Source organism: Euprymna scolopes, chromosome 33 (genome assembly GCF_053919585.1).
Source record: "Euprymna scolopes isolate OS-2025 chromosome 33, ASM5391958v1, whole genome shotgun sequence".
Taxonomy (NCBI): domain Eukaryota; kingdom Metazoa; phylum Mollusca; class Cephalopoda; order Sepiida; family Sepiolidae; genus Euprymna; species Euprymna scolopes.
Genome location: NC_136514.1, coordinates 66,439,308 through 66,462,720, shown reverse-complemented (window position 1 = coordinate 66,462,720; position 23,413 = coordinate 66,439,308). Strand labels below are relative to the sequence as shown.

General features: G+C 42.7%; 1 protein-coding gene across 4 annotated transcripts in view; it reads right to left on the bottom strand.

The window, feature by feature from the left end:
- Positions 1–23,413, bottom strand: part of LOC145258282 (uncharacterized) — a 472,448-nt gene that overhangs the window by 380,030 nt on the left and 69,005 nt on the right. For all 4 annotated transcript variants that reach the window (XR_013864089.1, XM_080116286.1, XM_080116288.1 and 1 more), the window contains exon 2: positions 18,984–19,164. Coding sequence is in view for 3 of the 4 variants with exons in the window: in XM_080116286.1 (XP_079972412.1) it covers positions 18,984–19,164 (181 nt within the window). In the remaining variant the exon portion in view is untranslated. The remainder of the gene's footprint in view (positions 1–18,983; positions 19,165–23,413) is intronic.

Here is a 23,413-nt window from a genome sequence, read left to right as displayed (position 1 = left end):
AACACAATGCTGAACATTCTAGTTTGCGTTTTTAGGGATTTTCAGGATCGCTAGCAATAAATCTGATATTCAAACCCATTGCAAATTTACAGGTTGCATCCTATTAACCCCTGGACCCTAGGACTATTTTGTACCATGTCACTGCCTTCGTTAACACTATGCACAAGCGGTTCTAACTGAAATGTGTGCATGCTAAAATGAGTGCAAACGCGTAGTCACATGACGTTTCATAAGGTGCATAAATATGTGCCGGATATTTTAAACTAGCAGTATCAACCGGTGTTGCCCAGTAGAAGCATACCCCACTCAAAAAAAAAATAAAGTACAACTGTTGTTGCTGCTGCTGCCCAACCCCCAACCTCCTCATGTTATGAACGACTTTCGGAATAGACACCCCCAACTTCTCATAAGAATGGCTATTGGAATGCAATAAGCAGCCCAGGTGGAGAGAGGTGAAAAAAAAAGTTACTTACCAGCTTCCGCAACTAAGAATAGTTTGTCTCTAAGTTTTATTAAGAAGCAGAAATTTATATAAGAATGCAAACATGGAATCCTATTCTAAGGAAATGAAAAGAAAAAACTCCTTCGTGTATTTATCATTTATATTTTTTTTACTAATTACTGCAGTACTTGGTTTCAAATATTTATTCAAAAAAAGTAAAACAAAAATAAAAATAAACCCATCTATAAATATAAAAACGAAAATGTATGTTTGCTTTTTCTGTATGCCTACAAAAGGCTTTTTTCAGAAGCGGTCGGTCGCCTAACAACTTTTTAAAACTTTTTATATCACATACATCGTAATATCTCACACTTAACAATGAAGCTCGCCTGTCTATTTAATTTGCTCAATTTCGGGAAGATAAATATTCAACATTTGTCGCTCCCCGCATGTGGGTTAGTCTTTTTCCTATAACATCTTGCGGGGGTGGGGGGGGAGAAGCGTTCAGCAGTAAATGAAATACTATCCCGCAGTCAAACTTGACCTCATTAACTCATTAAAACGGGCACCTGCCAAACCCAAGTAATTAAATAAATTCAAACGTGTTTCCGCTAGCATCTCGCGGTGGGGCAATGGTTAACATTGCACTTTTTTTTTTTTTCACACTTTAATCTTTGCCTCAACGGTTCGGGTTCCATCCTCATACTTACTTTTTTTTTTAAACCCCCAACCCCGAGTTTCCACACACACCTCCAAACACCCGGGCAACGCCGGGTACCCCCCGCTAGTCTATATACAGTAGCGTCCAAAAGTTAAGGAACGATCGATCATTTTTTTTTTAAATGGCTTCTAACTTTATCGATGAAAAAGAAAAAAAAAAAATTTTTGGTGAATTTTCCAATGTTTAATAATGGTAGTTAAAGAAAAAATTTTTTTTAATTTTTGATTTTATTAAATATTAGTTTTTTTTTTGTTTTTTTTTTACATATAAATAAATTTAATTAAATTACAGGCGTCCAAAAGTTAAGGAACGAGGGAAATTCATTATGAAAAAATAAAGAATCCTTTCAAAAATAATACGCAAAAATGATAAGTAAATAAAAAAAATTACGCTTAAAAATATTTGGCTTGAGACGATCGATGCCTGTTTGCATAATAAAACAAAAAACAACGGCCATTTTCTTTTTTATATTAGTAACACTACGACCTAATTCTATTGAGAGGGGGGGCGGTGGGAGGCAGGAAGGTGGGAGACAAAGTATGAGTTAATCAGCGTTTGTTTCACTACAACCTATTTTAATATAATACGAAATGAGAGTTAATGGATTTGGTGACATAAATCCTCCTTATTTTCGAGTTTTCTTAGTGGGGGTTGGGGCAAAAGATGAGACCACTTGAATTCTAAGAACAGATACTACACTTTGATCTTATTTATATATTTTATTGATCTAAAAAATTTGGTCATACAACGCAAATAATTTATAGCAACAAAATTAGGCACAAGGCCCTATAAGAAATTGGGGAGGGGAAGGGTGCAGGGTCTTTTTGACTAACGCTATTTTCTTGAAATGACATCGAATACTCTTGACTGATAACTTTCACCATAATACCTCAATCACTCATTGGAGACAAGCCTACTTGAAATCCCCGTCGTTTTATCCCAACAATTAAAAGAACGTTGTAAAGTTGTATTCGTGTTTGTGTATGCATTTTTTTTTTTTTTTTTTTTTTTTTTTTAATATGTGTGTATATGTGTATAAAAGTTCAAAAGTTCTTTGTGATTAAATATATTTACAAAAAAGTTCGTGGAGGGAGGGGAGAAAGCTAAATAGTGAAAAAGTGTAAAATGTCCGTGAAGGTAGGGTTATCTTCAAAAGACCAAATATAATGCCTATTGAGGAGTGTTAGTAAGTTGGCCCGCCCTTCCCGCATCTAAGAATTAGACCACCCACTGTTTTCCAGGGAACCGAAAACAAGCAGATGATCCCTATCTGGGAGTGGGGAGATGCTTAATCGGGATCAGGGAAAAAATAATGAGGCGAGGGTAAGGAATAGAAGGTGTCCTCCGAGTCTCTGGGGGAGGAGAGGGAACAAAATCAAATCAAGGTGTACTGGGAGGGGTGACTCGGAGAAACTCTAGTACCAAAAAATAAAATTGGGACAGGAACTCAATTTTACCACCAGTCAAGAGTCTTTTTACATATAACTTATGCTAGCCTAGCGGGGCGGGTGCTGAGAGACCCAGGACCGCCTGTGCCATGTCTCATGGAGGAAACACGTATTCGAACCTAGCTCCTCGACGGATGCACAAGCTAGTGTTGTGCACCCACCTCTTGTTAAATTCCACTTTAGGCAACCTCCTCCAATCGCATCTGATTTTTACTTTAAGCAAATGTTTAAAGTAAACAATCAGATCCCGATCTGAAACAGATGTCCCTTCGCGGACCAACTTAAGGCGCGTGATCCAGATCACCACTGCCAGTATCGCCAGGAAAACCATACTTTCCTCCCTGGGGAATGGCAGCTCCATGTTGTACACAAAACAACCCAAGTCGAGATCGATCGGGCGCTCGCCATCGATGCGAGCCGTTACCTCTGCGACGTACTTCAATAGGGCCTGGATCCGGCTACAACTGAAAAACGCATGCTCGACTGTTTCGAGCTTGTGTTCGTCGCAGCGCAGACACCAGGCCCTCGTCTGTTCTCCATACATGCTGAATTCGTCGAAGAGGGGCAGTGCTTTTCGGACCAGTCGCCAAGTCAGAGAGAATTCCGAATTAGTCAGAAAGTCCCGACCCGGCGCCCAACTGAACTGAGAACGGATAACTTCCAACGACCAACCTAATCGCCTACAAAGGGGATCCTTCACGGTACCCACCACTAGTTCCCGATAAAGCTTCTTTCTAGGCTGATCAAGGACACTGGTCCCCGGCAAAGCTCTAAGTGCACTCCGGCATTCGGCAAAGAACTTGGACTCCCCCCTTGGTTTACGACGACCTTCTACCGAGGGGTCGGGTTTGAGATTGGGAAACGAGTTCTCAACCGCAGGGACTCAAGGAGCGTTCTCCTCAAGTGAATGACCTAGGAAAGCCAATCTCTCGGCGTTTCTATGACACAAGAGACTGGGCTAACCCAGGCCTCCCTCGCTCGGACTCTGGACACAGACCTCTCTGCAGACATAGTGCTTACCCTCGTCCCACAGAAGTGAGTCGAGGCGCTTTTGTAAGCGGGTTAGGCATTCTGCAGGGAGAGGAAGTACAGACAATCGGTAAAGGATGAGCGGAAAGACGTATGTAGCACACGCCTCCGCCCGACCCTTCAAGGACAATTTCCTTCGAATCCAAGTCTTGACCGACGATTTGACCTTGCCATGTACTTCCGACCAATTTTTCTCCAGTTGAAGTCTTCATGGTGTCGATCGCTTTACTGGTGTCAGCTATCGGCACCTCAACTGCTGGTTGACTGGGAGAAGGGATGACCGATTTGGTTCTACCTTTCTTGGTAACCGTGGTCCATCCGTCGCTGGATCCTGGCATTGCAGCCTTTGTTGTTGCTGCCTTTGTTGTTCCTGTGTTGGCACTGGCTTTGTCAGCAGCGGTTTTTGCTGGGTCCCTGGCTTGGACTTTTTTAGGGCAATCCTTAGCCATATGGCCCTGCTGCTGACATTGTCAGCAAATAGGTTTTCTACCCTCTACTATGATAGAGAGGGTTCCCTCCTCACATTTCATTGTCGCCGGTATTTTGTAAAATTGGTCCCTGTTAAGGCGCATTTCCAGCTTGTATTCACCAGTGGGGATGTTTCTTTTCCCCTTAACAGGAACCACCGACTCCACATCACCATACTGGCTAAAGACCGCCCCCATATGTTTTGGTTCCAGGAAGCAGGGGACGTTCAGAACCGACACCGACGTTTTCCTTCGGTTCATGTACTCCGCCTGGAGCTTAATGTTTTTGGAGCGGAGCTGTGATCTCTTGGCGATGTTTTCCGCCTCTTGCTGAGTCGGGAGCAGGATATCATATCTGGCGAAGCTTTTTCGGCAGACGTATCTAACTGGGATGTTTAGTTCCAGTAGTAAGTCTACCATGGTATCTTTTCCGATACCTGCCAGGCTTTTGGTTCTGACGTCCGAAGTGATCAGGGAGACTATTCTCTTTTTCATGTCTTCAACGGACCCCGGGAGTGACTGAATGGTGTTGCCGTCCGTGAAGTTCTTATATGTGGATTCAAATAACTCCCTGTATTCCACCGGAGTAAGCTGGGATTGTGGACCCCAGGATGACGCTTCTGTTTTGCTAGACTCTAGTCTTGATTCTTCCGGCTTCAGCTTCTGCGGCTGCTTGGGAGTTTCCTTTTGACGTTGGGAAGACAGAGATGGCCATTCCATGTTGGCGAGTTGGTTAGCTTCTGTATCCCGGGCTTCTCCCTCCTTGCCATTGTTTATGGCTTTCGGTCCTGACGACACAGCTTCAGTAGTCTTCGTGGCCGGAGCTGGTGAGTTAGGGCGATTCCCCGCCTGGGGAGCTGACCCCACTTGGTTATCGGTTTCCCCGAAGAGGACCTTAATGGACTCAATGGTTGAGTTTATGAGGTCCAAGGTTCCCTCCGCGGAATCCTTTCCTTGTATATTTTCCCCTTGGGTGAAATTGACCTCTTGGGGAGCAGGAGTCTTATTTTTGGAAGGAGACCTAGGTAAAGTTTGAGGGACGAGTGCCTTGGTCGTTCGAGGGCTGTCTTTATCAGCGACTTTGGCTTCCCTTATTTGCTCCTTCCTTTTCTTCTGGGGTGTGTTGCTCCCCTCCTGGGGAGTAACAGTTGAGGCATCTTTCTTCCTTGATGTAGGGGAGTGCAAGGCTTCAGTTGCCACTTGCTGTGGTAGCTCTTCCTCACTCCCAGTCTTCACTAGAGTGGAGTGGTCCTCATGGGGAGCTGACTCCATACTTGGTGCTGCTGCTGCTTTGGATGCAGTTCCCAGGGACAGTGCCTTTCGGACCAGTCGCCAGGTCAGGGAGAATTCCGAGTTTGTCAGAAAATCCCGACCTGGCGCCCAACTCCATTGAGAGCGGATAACCTCCATCGACCAACCTAACCGCCTACAAAGGAAGATACTTCGCGGTACCCACCACTAACTCCCGATAAAGTCTCTTTCTAGGCTGTTCGAGGACACTGGTCCCCGGCAAAGCTCTAAGTGCACTCCGGCATTCGGCAAAGAACTTGGACTCCCCCCTTGGTTTACGACGACCTTCTACCGAGGGGTCGGGTTTGAGATTGGGAAACGAGTTCTCAACCGCAGGGACCCAAGGAGCGTTCTCCTCAAGTGAACGACCCAGGAAAGCCAATCTCTCAGCGTTTTTATGACACAAGAGACTGGGCTGACCCAGGCCTCCCTCACTCGGACGTTGGACACAGACCTCTCTGCACACATAATGCTTACCCTTGTCCTACAGAAGTGAGTCGAGGCGCTTTTGTAAGTGGGTTAGGCATTGTGCAGGGAGAGGAAGTACAGAGGTAAAGGTTGAGCGGAAAGACGTATGTAGCACACGCCTCCGCCCGACCCTTCAAGGACAATTTCCTTCGAATCCAAGTCTTGACCGACGATTTGACCTTGCCATATACTTCCAACTAATTTTTCTCCAGCTGAAGTCCCGGTCCAAACCAGACACCGAGAATGCGGACTGGCCCATCGGTCCAGCTGAAGGTACCTGGAAGCGAGTTTACCCCGGTCCAGGCCCCGAACCGCAGGCCGACAGACTTGCTGCAGTTGAAGACGGCCCCTGTGACTTCTTCGTATCGAGCGAGCGCCTCAACCACTGCTTGAACGTCCGTGGGGCAAGACACGAACACGGTGACATCATCGGCGAACGCGGAAACCCTGGCTCGTGTGCCTCCAGGTAAAGCAATTCCGCGCAGGACTGATGTAGCCGCCTCGTCCCTTAACTTGCGAAGGAGGGTTCCAACGCCAGGACGTACAAAAGAGGCGACAGCGGACAACCCTGACGCACCGACCGGGAGACGGCGAATGACTCGGACAGCTTACCATTGATCTGCACCGCTACCGTCGGTCTATCATACAGGACAAAGATCCACTTGCGAAAGTCCGGATTAAATCCGGCGGCCTCTAGCACAGATCCCAGGAACTGATGGTCGATCCTATCGAACGCCTTGGACTGATCCAAACTGATCAGCGCGACTTCGGTGTCGTCTTCTATTCCCTCTATAATCGAGCGAATAAGATGAAGATTGTCTTGAATTGATCTCGCCTTCACAGCATAACTCTGGTCTCGTTCGATCAAGTCAGCGATGACAACCTGCAAGCGATTCGCAAGAATCTTTGCCAAAATCTTTAACTCTGTGTTTAGCAGAGTCAAGGGCCTAAAGTCGTCAAAATTTTCCTCCCCACCATGCCATTGACCTTTCCTCAGCAATGTGATCACACCCTTGGTCACCTGTCCAGGGATGGAACCCTGGGCAAACCAATGGTTGAACATATCCTTCAGAATAGAGACCAACATGGGCGACAGCCTCAAGTTAAACTCGTAGGGTAAACCATCAAGCCCCGGGGACTTGTTGTAGCCGACCTGCTTCAACGCAGTAATGACCTCATGTTCTGTAACAAGACCATCACAGCTAGCTGCCCGAGCCGCCGTGAGGCGGGGCGAGTCAGCCAAATAGCTGCCAAACTCATCGACCCCGAGTCCGGGTAGTTGGGTGAAGCGCTCCGATAGATGCTCCCGAAACCCCTCGCAGATCTCCCGAGTCGATACTAAGGCACGTCCTTCCAGGTTATGTACTTTCCGAATGTACCCGTCCGAACCGCGCCTTAGAGCAGCCTTACGCTCAACAACGTCAACATTAACAGCTTCGTTAGAGACTTTCATTAACCTAACTCTAACTACTTGACCTTCATACCGCTCGCTAGCCAAGCGGCTGAGGTCTTGTTTGGCTAATGCTATCTCTAGGGAGTCCCCCCTCTCCACCGCCCGGGTCAGCTTCTCCTCTAAACGCTTCTTTGCCTAGCCTTATCTAGTGCGAGGCGTTGGCTGTACTGAACAGAGAAGCGTCTAATTTTGGCCTTAAGACTAACCCACCACTTACTCCCTGTAACCGCCCCCACTAAAGCCCGCTGAATTAACTTGGTAACCTTCAACCGGTAGTCCTCCAGCTCCAACAAGGTGCTGTTGAACTTCCAGTATCCGGCTAGTTTAGGCCTAGCACTTAAGTTCAAACGGGCCATAACAAGTTTATGGTCCGAGTGTCCTAACAAGTGGAACGTGGGGCAAGATAGAAAGTCTACGTCGCCTCTTCTAACTAACATCCGATCCAAATAGGTACTTGGATGGGAAGGCACTACAGTATGCCACATCCACATCTCCTGCCCTGGATGATCCAGACGGAATCTATCGACAAGATCGCACGAGGCCATCAGGTCAGACAGACTGCTGTCACACCACACCGACCCACTATCCCCTCCAACCTTATCTATCTTGGGATCAAGGATTGCATTTCAATCACCCATTAGAACTAACCGTTCCGGATCCACTAAGAAGCCCTCCAACCGTCAAAAAAAGGATACCCTCTCTACAGCAGAATTGGGAGCATAAACAGCGACAATCCGAAAAACACTGCAATTAAAGGCAACATCAACAACAAGCGCCCGCCTGTCCTCGCCTGCGTGAACAACATTCACCGACGCTGACAGGGTGCGACTCACTAGCAAGGAGATTCCACGACTATATGCTGAATAAACATCGTAATCGTTTACCAGCACCTGGCAATCCTTGTCACAAACAAAGTGGGTCTTCTGGATAGCGGCAATATCTACCTTAAGGGACACGGATGTTTTTCCAGTTCCGGTCCGTCCTGGACAGTCTTGCAGCTTCTTCTTGGCTGGGGAGCAGCGCGTCCCACATTGCATAACTCCTTCTGCAGACGTATTTGCCCGAAATGTTTTGGTCGAGAAGGAGTTCAATCATGGTTCTTAGGTCTGAAGTGATCAGGGAGAGAACACGTTTTTCCAATTCATCGACTTGTCCAGGAAGGGGAAGGATGATGTTTCCCTTGGTGTACTCTTTATAAGTCGAGGAAAACAGTTCTCTGTAGCCTTCGGGTGTCAGCTGCTCTTCTTGGGATTGCGGACCCCATGCCGTGTTTTCGCCATGCTTGGGTTTGACTGGCTCCGTGCGCGGGCTTGCTGGCGCTGCTCCTTTAATGTTGGATTCGCCGGGTTTGGGGTCCGCTTGGCTCGTCTCAATGTTGGAGAACAGCGCTGGCCAGTCTATTGATGCGTTTGTATCCTGGCTGTGGCCGATCCCCTGGGTTACTCCCTTCTTCCTCTTGGAAGGCTGCTGAGTACGGCTTTTCTTGAGGCTTGGTGGTACCTCCCCTCCTGGGGGTGTGTCTCCGGCAGATGATGTAGAAGGTGTGGCGGCTGGGGGTGGTGCTGTTCCTGCCCGTTTGGTTTTGTTGGCACAGGCAGGTACGTTGCCGCTCCCTTCCTTCGCTACCTCCTTTTGGTCATTGCCCTTTTGGGGAGTGTTGGAGGGCGGATCGTTAGCTTCATCCCAGAAGAGTGTCTGAAGGGAGGCGATCGTGGCGAAGAACAGCTCCTCGGTATTGCTGCTCTCATCTTCCCTTTCCACCGAAGGGGAGTCGCCCTTTTGGGGAGCGGGAGAGACTTGTTCTCTTGCTGTTTTCAATGGTTCTGGGTCTTTGGTTGATGCTGACTCAGAATCCACCGCTCTTTCCACATCCAGCATGTTGGGAGGGGCTTTTCCCAGCGGGTTACCCTCGTGGGGAGCAGTTTCACAATTTCCGGGTGCTGCAGGTGCATCTTCATGGGTCGCTGCGGCCCTACCCTGTCGATCTGGTGCAAGGTCGCCGCGGGCTGCGGCCCTACCTCGCATTCCGCCTTCTTAGGAGGAGAGGGCTTGGTTCCCTTCATCGGGGATTCTTCCAGCGGTGCAATGTTGCGCATTTGGACTGGTATGGTCCGCCTGCCTGGCATCGTGGTGGTAGCTCTGGCCGCTGACGCGGACCAAAGTGTAGTGGGGAGAAAAGAAAACCCAGGGGATTGGAGGGGGAGGAGCGGGCTCGGAAGAAATTAGAGTTTTTGACCTCCCCTTACGGGGATGTCGGGTTAGCAGCTCGAATCCCCCCACGGGGGGAGAGCAGAGAAGAAAGACGCAGTGGGTGCTAGCGGGTCAGAGTGCCGCGTCGCAATTAAGAGAGAGAAGGGATAGACATCTCTGCCCACAGAGGAGCGCAGAAACGAAGCACCCGCCCTACCCCACATCACCCTACCCACTAACTACCCCAACAGAAGCGAGAAAGCGAACCCTGTCTGCTCGATCCAACGGGAGAGCAGCGAAAATAGACAAAGTTTTGGCCTGGCAGGTCAGAGTGCTGCTCAGGCAATTAAGTGGTGAGAAAGTAGACCATCCCAGTCCCGAGAGGTGAGACCGAAACGAAGAAAAACAACAACAAAAAAAAAAAGAAACCAACGAAAGCCGGTCACAACTACCAACTAGTGGTGCTGGTCCCAAAATTCCAGTCTCCCAGAAAAGGGGATCGGTTTTCGGGTCCAAGCTCCCACAAATGTGGAGTCGGTCCTTGAGGTCCTGACTCCCCAAAGGAGGGGGTCTGGTCCTTGCTAACGAAAGTTAGTATGCAAAAAACACCTTAACCTAGCCCGAGAGCCCGGTGGTGGATCCCTTGAAAAAGAGCAAAAGTTTTGTGTCTGAGAACAGATACTACACTTTGATCTTATTTATGTATTTTATTATTTTCAAAAATTTGGACATACAATTGAATCGAGCATCGGTATTTGAGTGGCATAAGAGATTCAAGGAAGGCAGGGAGTTTGTAATGGATGATGAGGTGTTGGAGGAATAAGAAAGTCAGAATACTAGAGTTGATTGGCCAAATAAAGAATTTCATGGATAACGACCATCGTGTGTCTAAAGAGACAATAAGTGTACAGTTTGATGTCAGTATGAGAACTGTATGCACAATTATTTGTTGAGGAATTAAAGATGAGGAAGATTTGTGCATAGTTTGTCCCAAGAATGCTCAGAGAAGATCAGAAAGAAAGACATCATGACAGCAGGGAGATTGTCAAGTTGATCAATTAAAATCCCGCAGTTCTTGATGATAACCTGTGATGACAGCTGGATCTACTGCCATGACACAGAGACCAAAAGACAAAGTACCCAGTGGGAGCATACTGACTCTCTCAGACCCAAGAAGGCCAGACAGAGCAAATCCATCCAGAAATTTATGATTTATGACAGGCATGATCTACATACAGTTTTCCCACTGAGCAGACAGTCAACAAGGAATACTATGCTGAGGTTTTAAAAGAGTTCAGGAAGAGATTTCATAAGACGCCAGCACTCTTCAAATTGGCTCAATGGCATTTCGACCAGGACAATGCATCAGTCATCAACTCCATCTTTGTCACAGAACTATTTAATCAAGATGGGCATCAATACAATTCCTCACCCTCCCTATAGTCCAGACCTTGCTCCCTGACTTCTGATTACCTCTAAGCTCAAGGAGAACTTTAGAGACTGAGTAGATGAAAGAGGCTGTGACGAGGGTCATCGACACAAGAGGACTTTCATGGGGCATTCCAAAAGTTGTTGGAATGAAACAGTACAATAAGTGCATTGCAGCCAGAGGAGATTATCCCAAATGAAGACAAGGCACAACTGGACTATTTTTTTATGAATAAGAAGTGGATCAATACCTGTCATAACTGTGAAACTTAGAGCAGTTTCTATGGTGTGTATACTGATCATAGGATTGTAACCTCTAAGTTGAAGTTAAGTCTACAAGCGAACAAAACTAAAAAATCATCTAGACAGCCCTACAACTGGTCGACGTTGTCATACGACAATCAGATCAAATAGAGATTCATATTCGAACTGCGAAACAGATTTGATGCTTTACAAGTACAAGAGCAGGAACCAACTGCAAATACTACCTATGAAAACTTTGTTAGATTGCACCAAGAAGCAGTAAAGAAGTGCATACCTCTGAAGTCCAAAGTAAAGCGAAAAGTACCGTGTGAAAATGACAAAATAATATCAAAACGAGTAAAGTTAAAAAACATAATCAAAAAACAACATAAATACCCTAGTTGACAGAATACGAAATTAAGGAAGCAGGTGCTTCAAGAGCTTAGTATGATGTACCTATCAGAACAACAGAAGTATGTCCAAGAACAAATAGATCGAATCCCGAATGCAGCAGATAACAAACAATCCTATCTGGCTTGGCAAGTAGTAAATGAGATATCTGGGCACAAACGACCTGCCAAAGCTACGTTAAAGGTAAACACTCCGGAAAATGCATGTTCGAAATGGAAAGCACATTTTGAAAAGCTACTCGGAAACAAACCAGAAGTGATAGATCAACCAATTCAGCCGATTGTTGTACAGGAACTCGATATTGAGAAGGGTGATTTTACAATGGAGGAACTTCTAATTGTACTAAAGAAGACCAAGAATCGTAAAGCTGCAGGTTTAGATAACATTCCTCCTGAAATATGGAAGACAGGTGGCTTCAATGACATCCTTCTTGATTCATGCAATTCTGTATATAATCAAAAAGGTATTCATATATGGAGGGAAGGATGCATATTTCCCTTCCCCAAGAAGGGTGACCTAAGTATGCCAAGCAACTACAGAGGAATTGTGGGGATAGGTAAGGGTTGGCTGCAGGGCCAGGGGAGGAAGAGGTCAACAGTCGGAGATGAAGGAAGGAGGTCTCGTGCGCACCGGAAGAAAGCGTGGGACTTCCGGTTGAAGGAGAGAAGATTCGAGAAGAGGATCCACCCCACTGCGTCAGTGAACGCACAGACAGGTTCCCCCACCCGACCTAGAGAGATGAGGAGAAGAGGATTCGCCCCACTGCGTTGGCAATGTGCGGATGGATTCTGTCACCAACCCTGAAGAGACATAATGAAGAAAAAAAAAGAAATAAGGCACCAGTGAACTGAAGCCGATTATGCTCTCATGTATGGGCCAACACCTTCAATTACTAAACACTGCCTAACTCACACAACCAGAAAAAGAAGACACCGAAGTAAATTCAAAACCAACTTTGTTTCCATCTAAACTGATAAGTACAAACCAAATGAACATTCTCCTTTTGTGGATTTCTCTCCACGCTAACCTTTTCTCTCACAAATTCATGAACATTCTCTTCTGCCACAAAAACTCTCTCTCTACAACAATAGACTTTCCTTCTCACCAGCTAACAGCGAGAGACGCACGCCAAACTAAACACGTGCTGTACCCTTTTATTTGTTTCTTCATGAAATAAATTCTAGTTCATTAATTTTAGTTTAACACGTTCGTTTCTTTCTCAATTCATTTTTCCTATTTTGTACGACTGGGGGATATATATAATATACCACCAGTCCGCTACAAAATAACACTCACTCCAATTGCAGCAAAAATTTACAATGTCATGCTTCTCAACCATATCCAACCAAAGATCGAAGAAGTGCTCAGGAAGAACCAAAATGGATTTAGAAAGAATCGCTCTAATGAAGAAAGTCAATCAATGAAAATTCTGGAAGCAGCAATGTTGAAGAACAGAAAATTCTGTACTTGAACAGCAGTAGAAATTAGATGGATAAGAAGCTGGAGATGCAGAAAATTGAGCCTAGACAGCCTATGCTGTGAATGACATCATACAGAGATTGTTGTGGACGTCTCTGAGGTGTGATAAGATGCTTCAGGTGAGTCCAGTCAGTGTTGACATGGCCAATGGCTGCATTGACAGTAAAAAAAAGGTTTGGAGTCTGGCATCGACGGTAACTGGAACAGCCAGATGTTGACCAATACTGGAAGTGCAAGACATTGATATGTACTGAAATAGAGAGCCGGGCATCAACAGCCAGTGGAACAGAAAGCCATAGGCTATGGATAGGAACCGCAGGTGTTGCTAGAAGGAGCTGCTAGAGTCTGGGCAAAAGGAGAGAATTAGAGAAGAAGCTGCAGGAGTAAGCTAGAGTTGTAAGTGCAGGCCAGAGCAGAAACTAGAGCTGGAAGGATTGGAGTTGAAGCAGAAATCAGAGCTGAAAGTGCAAGAGTCAGAGCAGGAATTGAAGAGGAGAGCTGGGGTTAGATGGATGAAACAAGCAGCGAAATGTGAAATTGCATTTTAGTAGTTTGTATGTTGCCCTAAATAGGGAGGTTTGATTTACTGCTGGTGTTTTTTTCCACTCCCTGGGCTTACGGAGGTGGGGTTGCAGTTCACTGAAATCATCTATAATATAAATCTCACCTCTCTGTTTAAATCTATGTATGTACGTATGTATGTATGTCTGCCTAAAACTTTTGACTGACAAAACCAGTATCATTTTAACCTCAAACTTTCAGATGACAAATATTGAAAAATTGGCCAAATATTAATTCCTTCATCCTCAACGGGGCAATTTTCTACAAGGAGGAGTCGCTTTTTTTGCCGATATTTTCGAAAGTTATCCCCTCTTTTTGATTGACTAGCCTTAATTTAAATCTATGTCACTTCCAGTTTGGTGCTGGGCACAACAACAAAAACGTCATTTTTTTTTCTTCTTTTCCTCAGGTTCGAGCCTGCCTGCCTACTACCACTTTTTTGTTTTTGCTCAACACACACCTCCAAACACCCGGGCAATGCCAAGCACCCAAACTAGTTTACAAGAAGGCTTACTACAGCGACGCACCTGAGTCACAGTCAATTAATTATAATTAATTAATGGTCAAATTTGTTGCAGTACAAAACTATCTGGGATGTTGATTGATTGTATTTACATAGTTTTTGGTAAATGTTTAGATGCTGGTATTTAACTAGGTATGAGGAAAAGGGTGTAGGAAATTGAAATGTGTGTTTTTGAAGGGTCAATGTTTGGTAGGGGCCGTTGGGTTAAAGTCTATATGTGTTACAAATGGTGTGCAATGTATTGTAAACAAAAGAAGCAATTGAACGAATATGGCGACAACTTATTGTGAATTTATTATGGGCATTGCTTTCTTTCTTTTCATACATTTGAATTGTTCTGAACAAAACAATATATCTGTCTGCTACTCTTAAGAGGGCAGTTTGATTGCTGCTACTAGTGTCTTCTACTCCCTGGGCTTGATGACTGGCCACGCAAACTCATTTTTCTGGGTGAAGTCCACTGTAATTCATTTAGAGAAAAGCTTACTACAGCATAGCACCTGGATCACAATCAATTAATTATAATTAATTAATGACCGAATTTGTTGTAGTCAAAAGTATTTTGGATGTGATTTATGATTGGCTGTTATCATATGCTTACTCGGAATTAACAAATATTGGAATGCACGATTTCCAAACAGATAGACACCAAAAGAAGAACAATGCTATGCTATTTCGTTTCCCATTACAAATAACATTTGACTGGTTCTAAGAATATAAAATTGCTAACAAAAAACACTGATCTGCATAATTTCTTTAAAAATTAATTTCCTTGATTTTAATATGCTCTTTTTAGTTACATCCAATAGCTTTCCTTATTGTTACTTATAGTTTAAGCTTTGTGTCTGTGTTCATCAAGTTGACTTTCGCTGTTTACATGCTCCCTTTTTCAGTCAACATTCAATAGACGGTTTTTCATATAACTATAAGTATTATGTACTGCTTAAAATACAGAAAAGGTGAAGTTTTGAAAACCTCCTCACTAGGGCACAGTTAGGCAGAATAAAATGTAGCCCTTAAAACTATATAAAGTGCCCTATTGATTAGGAAAATAATTGCCTCAGTCTACAATGATTTATCCATCACTACCTGACATTTTATGCTATCGGTCCAAATTCTGTAGAACCACAAAATTTAAATAGTATATGTTTTATATAGCTATTTATAATGTAATTTATTGATGTAATGTCTATTTGCACTGCTTAAAATGTGTAACTTTAAAACTCCCCATTAGCGCATAGTTAAGCATGATCTCTATTTTAGTATGAGCAAAATCCAGCCCTTAACCCTAAATAAAGTGCACCCTTGATTGGGAAAAAAGTTGTGTCTGTTTGGTCCTCAGTCACTAACTGAGAACCAAACAGACACAACAGTTTTTTTATAGCAAAATATACAATAATTAAATAATCTTGATTAAAGTAAAAATTAAAAGTCGAGCTGAAAGGATTTCGCCATCACTAATTGCAACTAATTAACTTACTCAAATCAGCACAAGTCACCAGTAACTATCAGTGCTGATAATCACAGCCAGTGGCTTCTGCTAGATAATGCCCATCAGTGGAAGCCAGATTATTTCATTTTGGTCACAGCCTGCTATTTTCCAAGGCTGGTGGTAATGGTCTCCACTAACAACCATAGTTTACTTTGTTTTCGGTGGGGGTGGAGGGTGAACCTTTACCATATGTTCTGGCTTTGTGTCATGTCATATTTCCAATGGACAACGCCAGTATATGGGTCCTGCTAGTTAATTATAATTAATTAATTTTGGCCTTCCAGTAAGTACCAGTTATTTTTTTATGGCGAGATATATAGCTAAAAGTTCTTTAGATAAAGTGCCTTATCTGGACTGAGCTGGTAATAGTTTAGTAGGAAAGAATGCAATGGTCTTGTGTTGGTTATCAAACTCCTGTCCTACCACAGTTCCCAGTATGGGAAAGTATTTTCCAAGGCTGGTGGTAATGATCTCCACTAACAAACTAGTTTACTTTGTTTTCGGTGGGGGTGGAGGGTGAACCTTTGTGAGGTATATTGCAAGATATATTCGAGTCCAGATGTCTTCGTTCAGATGAGCTAACTTGTTAGAGTTAGCTAAGAACGTTTTTGTTAGGGGTTGCAATCAATTAATTATAATTAATTAATGGCCGAATTGTTGCAATCAAAACTATCTGGGATGTTGATTGATTGTATTTACATAGTTTTTGGTAAATATTTAGATGCTGGTATTTGACTAGGTATGTAGAAAGGGATGTAGGAAGTTGAAATGTGTGTTTTTGAAAGGTCAATGTTTTGGGTGTGTGGCTTACAGCCTATGTTTGTAAGAATGGCCTATGATACTTTGTAAAGAAGAGTGGTCAAACAGATACTACAACAATATAAAAAGTATCTCTTTAAAAAAGAACTATCAAATTACATCTTTATGAATATTTTTACTTTGTTACTACATCTTAAATTGTAATGTCGCTTTAACACTACAAATCAAAATGACAGTCTTTTGAAGATAATTTAAGATGTTGAAAACATACACAACTTTAAAAAAGAAATAAGAAATAATGAATTTTAATCTGTAGGTATCTCCACGACATTGTGTAAAACGTCAGCATTGTACACATTAATAGCAACGTCATCATTTTGTGTGTTTGTGTCAATTTCTATGGATGGGCATTCACATCATAATGGTTAATGGAAGTAACACTTTTATGGATAAAATACAATATAAGACTTAGCTTTTATAAAACAAATAGATTTTTATTAACGAACTACACAAACAAGAGATAATAAAATAAAATTAATTTTAACGTCTTCTGTTGACACTTATTGTTGACGTAAAGATAATTTTGTTTACAGGCCTCTGTACTTTTTTGGAAAAAGGTGCAAAAATACAGATCACCCTTTTTCAATTTAATAAAATTAAAACAAATTTTTTTTTTTAGGCCGATTTGGGATTTAAAATTTTTTATTATCTCAAGAGTCATATATTAAGATATATAAATATATTTTTTATAATTGGAAACCTGTTATAAAAAAAATCTTTGTTTAAACTTCATATCGTGTAATATTTGAATTAAATATCATTTAAATCGTTAAAAAATAATTCTTTTTTAGAATTCTGTTTTTTGTTGTAATTCAAATAATTATATTACCAAGATTTGATTTATCATTATTTCCATGGCAGGTGCTCGTCTGAGCTCCAATCTCTGGTCCTCCCTCGCCAATATTTCATAAAAAACACCCGTCTAGCTGAAACCACTGTCAAAAGTTTTCTCCACTCTTTATCTGTGCCTAAATCAAAACGTAGATTCCATGAACAAAGCTTCTTTCTGAGAACTGCACGCCTGTGGAACTCTGTTCCGCTTGCCTGTTTCCCTCCTGACTTCAACATGGATGTCTTCAAGTCCAACATAAACAAATTCCTGATGAACCGCCCCCCCCCTAAGTAATGGCACTTTATCAAATCTCCATTACTAATGAATACTGCAACACTACCCCATTGATTACTGTACACAAAATAACCCTTATCCCCGAGTGGCTTCTGGACCTTGATAAGTGGTGACCTTCATGCAAAAAAAAAAAAGAATTATCAAGAAAAAAGTTGTTTTTTTAGCATAATAATATTGATTTTATGTCCAATTTTATTTACAACTTGAAAGTAATTGAAATAAATAACGGGATTTTATATATATATATATATATATATATATATATATATATATATATATATATATATATATATATATATATATATATATAAAATCCCGTTATAACGTTATATATATATATATATATATATATATATATATATATATATATATATAAAATCCCGTTATTTATTAGCTTTAAAAAATGTTGAAATTTTTATCGACCTATATTTATTTTGTTTATGACATGACATGAAATATAGGGGGTAGAACACCTAAAAAAATATATATTTAACAAAACCTACTTTTATTATGTAAGCTAATTAAATAATGAATAAATATCAAAAATTTCAGGTAAATATGACTATTATTTGATTTTTGCTAGATTTCTAAAACATGGCTATGCCTAAGATTTCTAAAACATGGCTATGCCTAACGCTTCAAAAACGACACTATGCAGGAATGTTGTTTTAAAGTGTTGATAATGTAAACACGATTTTTGTCTCGCATTTTCATTATTTTTGTATGCAGTAAAAAATTAAAGTATTAGCAGTTTACTTGAAGCTTCTTTTAAATGGTAAAAATGTTAGGATGATAATATTAAATTAAATTACAGTTACACCGTCTTACATATAGGGGGGAGTTAAAACTGTGGCATGCATTGGAGGTAACTATTAATCTGTAAATTAATTAACAAATTTTAAATCTACAATTAAAACTTAGTTGAAATTTTTCCATTTCTTGACTTCATCAAAAAATATTAGTGTGCAGAGTTTTTATTGTTATGTTGTCAACAAAAATAATTCCGTCTGTTAAAAATTTATCAAAATATTTTTTAAACATTTTGATAATTTATCCATTTTATTATTAAATCACTTAAATTAATTACTGTTAATATTGACAAAACTTTTGTATATGTAGAAAGAAAACATGTTTTGTGCGATATTTTTTCTTTATTTAAAGAGAACTTCTACCTTATTTCAATTTTCAAACTATGTTGAATATGGAAACTGGAATAAGTATTTATCCTAGTTATATATATTCATATAACCATTATTTTGTTAATAGCAAAGATAGTTAAAATGGAAGATTGGTCCAAAAAAGGCAAAATAAACAAATTGAAAAGCATATTTTGCCATTAAAATAAAATTTTCTGTGAAAACATTGGAACATGATATTTAAGTTGCAAACTCACCTTTAATATTTCTTCGAATAGCTAATCCATTTTTGAAGTCCTTTAATCTTTGTTGCCTGTGAACTGTTGAAGCCTTTAATTTACCCATTAATTTGCACTGATCATATTCAGATCTGTAATCTAGGGACTCACTGGTTTTAGGTTCCCAGTTAGTAATATCAAAATGTGGGGCTTCACCATCCTAAAAAAAAATAAAATAAAATGAATGAATATTAAACTAAAATTAACGTGTGAAAATAAAAGTTCTATTTTACTGACATAAATTAGTTGAAGTAGCCAAAATCTTTAAAATGATATGCATAACAAAAAATAAATAACAATGCATCTGCAATTCTTTTGCCACCATTTTTCTTGGAGAGAAAAAAGTGCATGAAATTTAAAGGATATTTTATCTCTTATACAGCTGAGAAAATTGCAATCAAGAAAAAGATTAACATAACTAAAAGGGAAAATATAAAATAAAAATGTTCAATATTTTATAAATGAATAACACATAAAAGATAAAGATATTTTATAAATGAATAACACATAAAAGATAAAGATATTTTATAAATGAATAGCCATGACAGCAACACCAGAAACATTTGAGACAAAAACGTTTTCTCAAAACCACAAGGAACACAGAATGTGAGTGCTAAAATATACAAATAAAATGTTGAGGAATACCAAATATATTTCTATTAAAAACAAAGCTATAAATTATTTTATGCTTAAATCTTACATTCAATTTAAATATATATAAAAGCTTTAGCCTCTTACTTAATTGGTACTTTTAGGAATTAAGGAAAAAATTGCTACTACATTTGCTTGATTGACCAGAGTGAGCGAACAAAGTAATCTGTTCTGTTCAGGACTTGAATCTCAAAAAGAGAATGCATTTCCACTGTATTGCTTAACCTCAGGGGATTGCAAAATTATCACCCAAGTGTAGAGGCTTCTACCTTATTTCAATTTTCAAACTATGTTGAATATGGAAACTGGAATAAGTATTTATCCTAGTTATATATATTCATATAACCATTATTTTGTTAATTTATCTGAAATTATATTTTTTCTATCTTTTTGACTTTAGATTTAGGATTTAGTTTATGATCAGGAATTTTTAAATATTATAATACGCAAACAGCCAAAAAACAAATACCTATAGATTCAACAAAAAAACGAATTTGGCAACACCCACAGAATTTATAATGGCCATTTATAATGAAGAAGAGAATGGTGATTAAGTATTCATAACAATTATAAAGAACTAGTCTCCGCAGCTGTTGACACTCTGGACTCGCCAACGAAGGGTCTACGATGCTATACCTGTGGTGGCCCCAACCACTTTGTCAGAGACTGCAAAAGCGGTACAAGGCGCACCCCTAATTATGGAGCACAACAAGTAATACGGTGTCACCAATGCAATAAGCCAGGTCACATAGCGCAGAATTGTCCGGGAAACGGGCAAGGGGAGGACGCCGCAGCGCTAGCACCCTCCCCAAGCGGCATTGAACAAAGCGCTGCCTGCAGTAACAGTTCAAGTTGATGGATGTGAACGTTCAGCGCTGGTTGACACCGGCTGTACCCAAACCCTTCTTCGAAAGAAATATCGCGCCACATGGAAGAAACGAAGGATCCCTGTACTTACTGTCGGCCAAGGCTCATTGGTGTGTTGTGGGGTCAGCGTTGTTCATATCAGCATTGGCAATGGCTCTCCGGTTGTTGTTAGTGGTCGATGGGGAGCTGCTCGGATATGACCTTCTCCTTGGAATGGACGCTATCACACAGCTAGGCGGAATTACTGTGAACGGCGCCGGTGATGTGAGCTTCTCTCGACCAAACAAACAAATGTGTGCAGCAATCACTCTCGATGAGCCCGACTTCCATGCAGAATACGATAAGGGCACAAACACTTGACAGCGTCCTGGAAATGGGCAGGCGACCAGCCACCAGTGTCAATGCGGAATCGACTTACAGAGTATCCCCCTCCTGCGTGGCTTAGGGGGCAGTACGAGGCAGAACTTCAAGTGTGGCTGGATAATGGCTGGTTAGTTCCATACCCAGAGGATGAGCTCGGGCCCCCGCGGGGGCTAATTCCCCTGATGGCTGTCAGACAAGAGAACAAGCAGAAAGTTCGACCTGTTCTTGATTACCGAGAACTTAATGAATACATTGACCCACACACTGCGGGGGCTGATGTCTGTGCTCATAAACTACGGGAGTGGCGGCGGCAGGGTGCGGAAGCAGCCATACTGGACTTGCGAAGAGCGTACTTGCAAATACGTGTTGAGAAATCGCTGTGGCCGTTCCAGACGGTGGTGATCAAAGGAACTCGCTATTGCTTGACCAGGCTAGGATTCGGCCTGAATGTAGCCCCTAACATCATGACAGCAATCATGCAGGCGATCCGGCGTCAAGATGAAGTGGTGCAACATGCGACATCGTCGTATATAGACGACATTTTTGTCAATGAGAGCCTCCTGTCTGCCCAGGCGGTCAAAGAACACTTCGAGCACTTCGGATTGTCGTGCAAGGAGCCGGAGCGGCTACAGGACGGGGCGAAAGTGCTCGGACTGCAGGTGAGCGGAAGTGCAGATGGCCTTCAATAGGGAAGGAGTGGTGAAATCCCGGAAATCCCATCTACCATCACACGTCGGAGCACGTTTTCCATCTGCGGAAAATTGGTGGGTCACTTCCCTGTGTGTGGGTGGCTCCGAGTGGCTGTAGTGGCCATAAAGCGACGGGCAACTTCTATGTCAACTGGATGGGACGATGAGGTGCATGATCCTGCCCTGCGAAGCATGCTGGTGGAAGTTGTGGCCAGAGTGACCAATGATGACCCTGTACGGGGGAGCTGGTGTGTCGATGGGAGTGAATTTACAGTTTGGGTAGACGCCAGCTCACTTGCCCTTGGCGTTGCTCTGGCGGTCGACGGAAGGATAATAGAAGATGCCTGCTGGCTTCGGCCGGAGAATGACGCCAAGCATATAAACCTAGCTGAACTCGATGCTACACTGAAAGGAGTCAATCTAGCGCTTCAGTGGCAGGCTAGAATCCTTCACATCATCACGGATTCCACGTGTGTGCATCGGTGGATGACCAATGCCTTGAACGGAAAAGCACGTCTGACAACGAAGGCGTCGGCCGAAATGTTGATCCGGAGGCAGCTTGCTACCCTAACCGAAACCACTAAGGAATACGACTTGGTCATAGATGTGACACTGGTGCAGTCCTATTTGAATCAGGCGGATCGTCTGACCAGAGTGCCACGCCGTTGGCTAGACCTGCCAAAAGTGAACGAGTTAGCACCTGTAAATTGCGCTGCAATGGGACATAGACTCAGCCCGGAGCATATTAATGATGTCCATGGCCAAAGCGGGCACCCCGGTGTAAACCGAACGCTTTACTTCGCCAGATTGGTTGACCCCTCTGTGTCTCGGAGGGCTGTGAAATCTGTTGTGGGAAGCTGCAACACCTGCCGATCGATCGACCCAGCACCTGTCCGGTGGAAGAAGGGAATACTCAGTGTGAAGTGTAATTGGGATAGGATTGCGATGGACATAACGCACTACAACGGGAGGCATTTTTTGACGCTTATCGACTGTGGACCATCTAGGTTTTCATTGTGGCGGCCCCTTCGCCGGCAGGACGCGGCTGCCATTATCCATGAGTTGGAAGGTGTGTTCCTCGAGCGTGGCCCTCCTTCTGAGATACTCACCGACAATGGCCCCGCTTTTGTTAGTGAGCCGTTTAAACAGTTTGCAGATGGCTGGGGTGTCCATCTGCGTTTTCGGTGTGCCCATGTTACCAGTGGAAACGGGATTATTGAGCGCAATCACAGAACTGTTAAGACAATCGCAGCGCGGAAGGGGTGTACGGTACCTGAAGCAGTCTATTGGTACAATGTCACCCCTAAGGACGATGTTTCACCCTCCACTGCGCCAGCCAACGTGCTACATACATACCGTGTCAGGGTGAGAGGTTTGGAGAGCAGCTCACTACCCGAACCAGAGCCACCACAAAAGAACATGAAAGAAGGAGATGTCGTCTGGGTTAAAAAACCCCGAGGCCAGTGCACGACTCGCTATGGAACCGGTCATGTCACTGAAGTGATCAGCCCGCAGGCGGTGCGAGTTGATGGAGTACCTCGTCATATTAAAGATTTAAGATCAGTATTCCAAACGCAGCTGCCGCTTGACGAAGATAGTGAAATTGAATCCGTGACCAGTGACCCATCATTCTGGTTCATGACGGCTTCAACGCACAGCGACACTGAGAGTGGTAGCCTTCAAAGTACTGACCCTCCTGCTGATGATGAAGACCCGGACAGTGATACTGCGATGCTCAGCTTTAGGTTCGCCGACCTTCGTGTCACGGAAGACAGCGCAGACGATGATGAAGCCCCGAATCCCCCTCTCCGAAGAAGCACTCTCCCTGCTCTTTCTGTG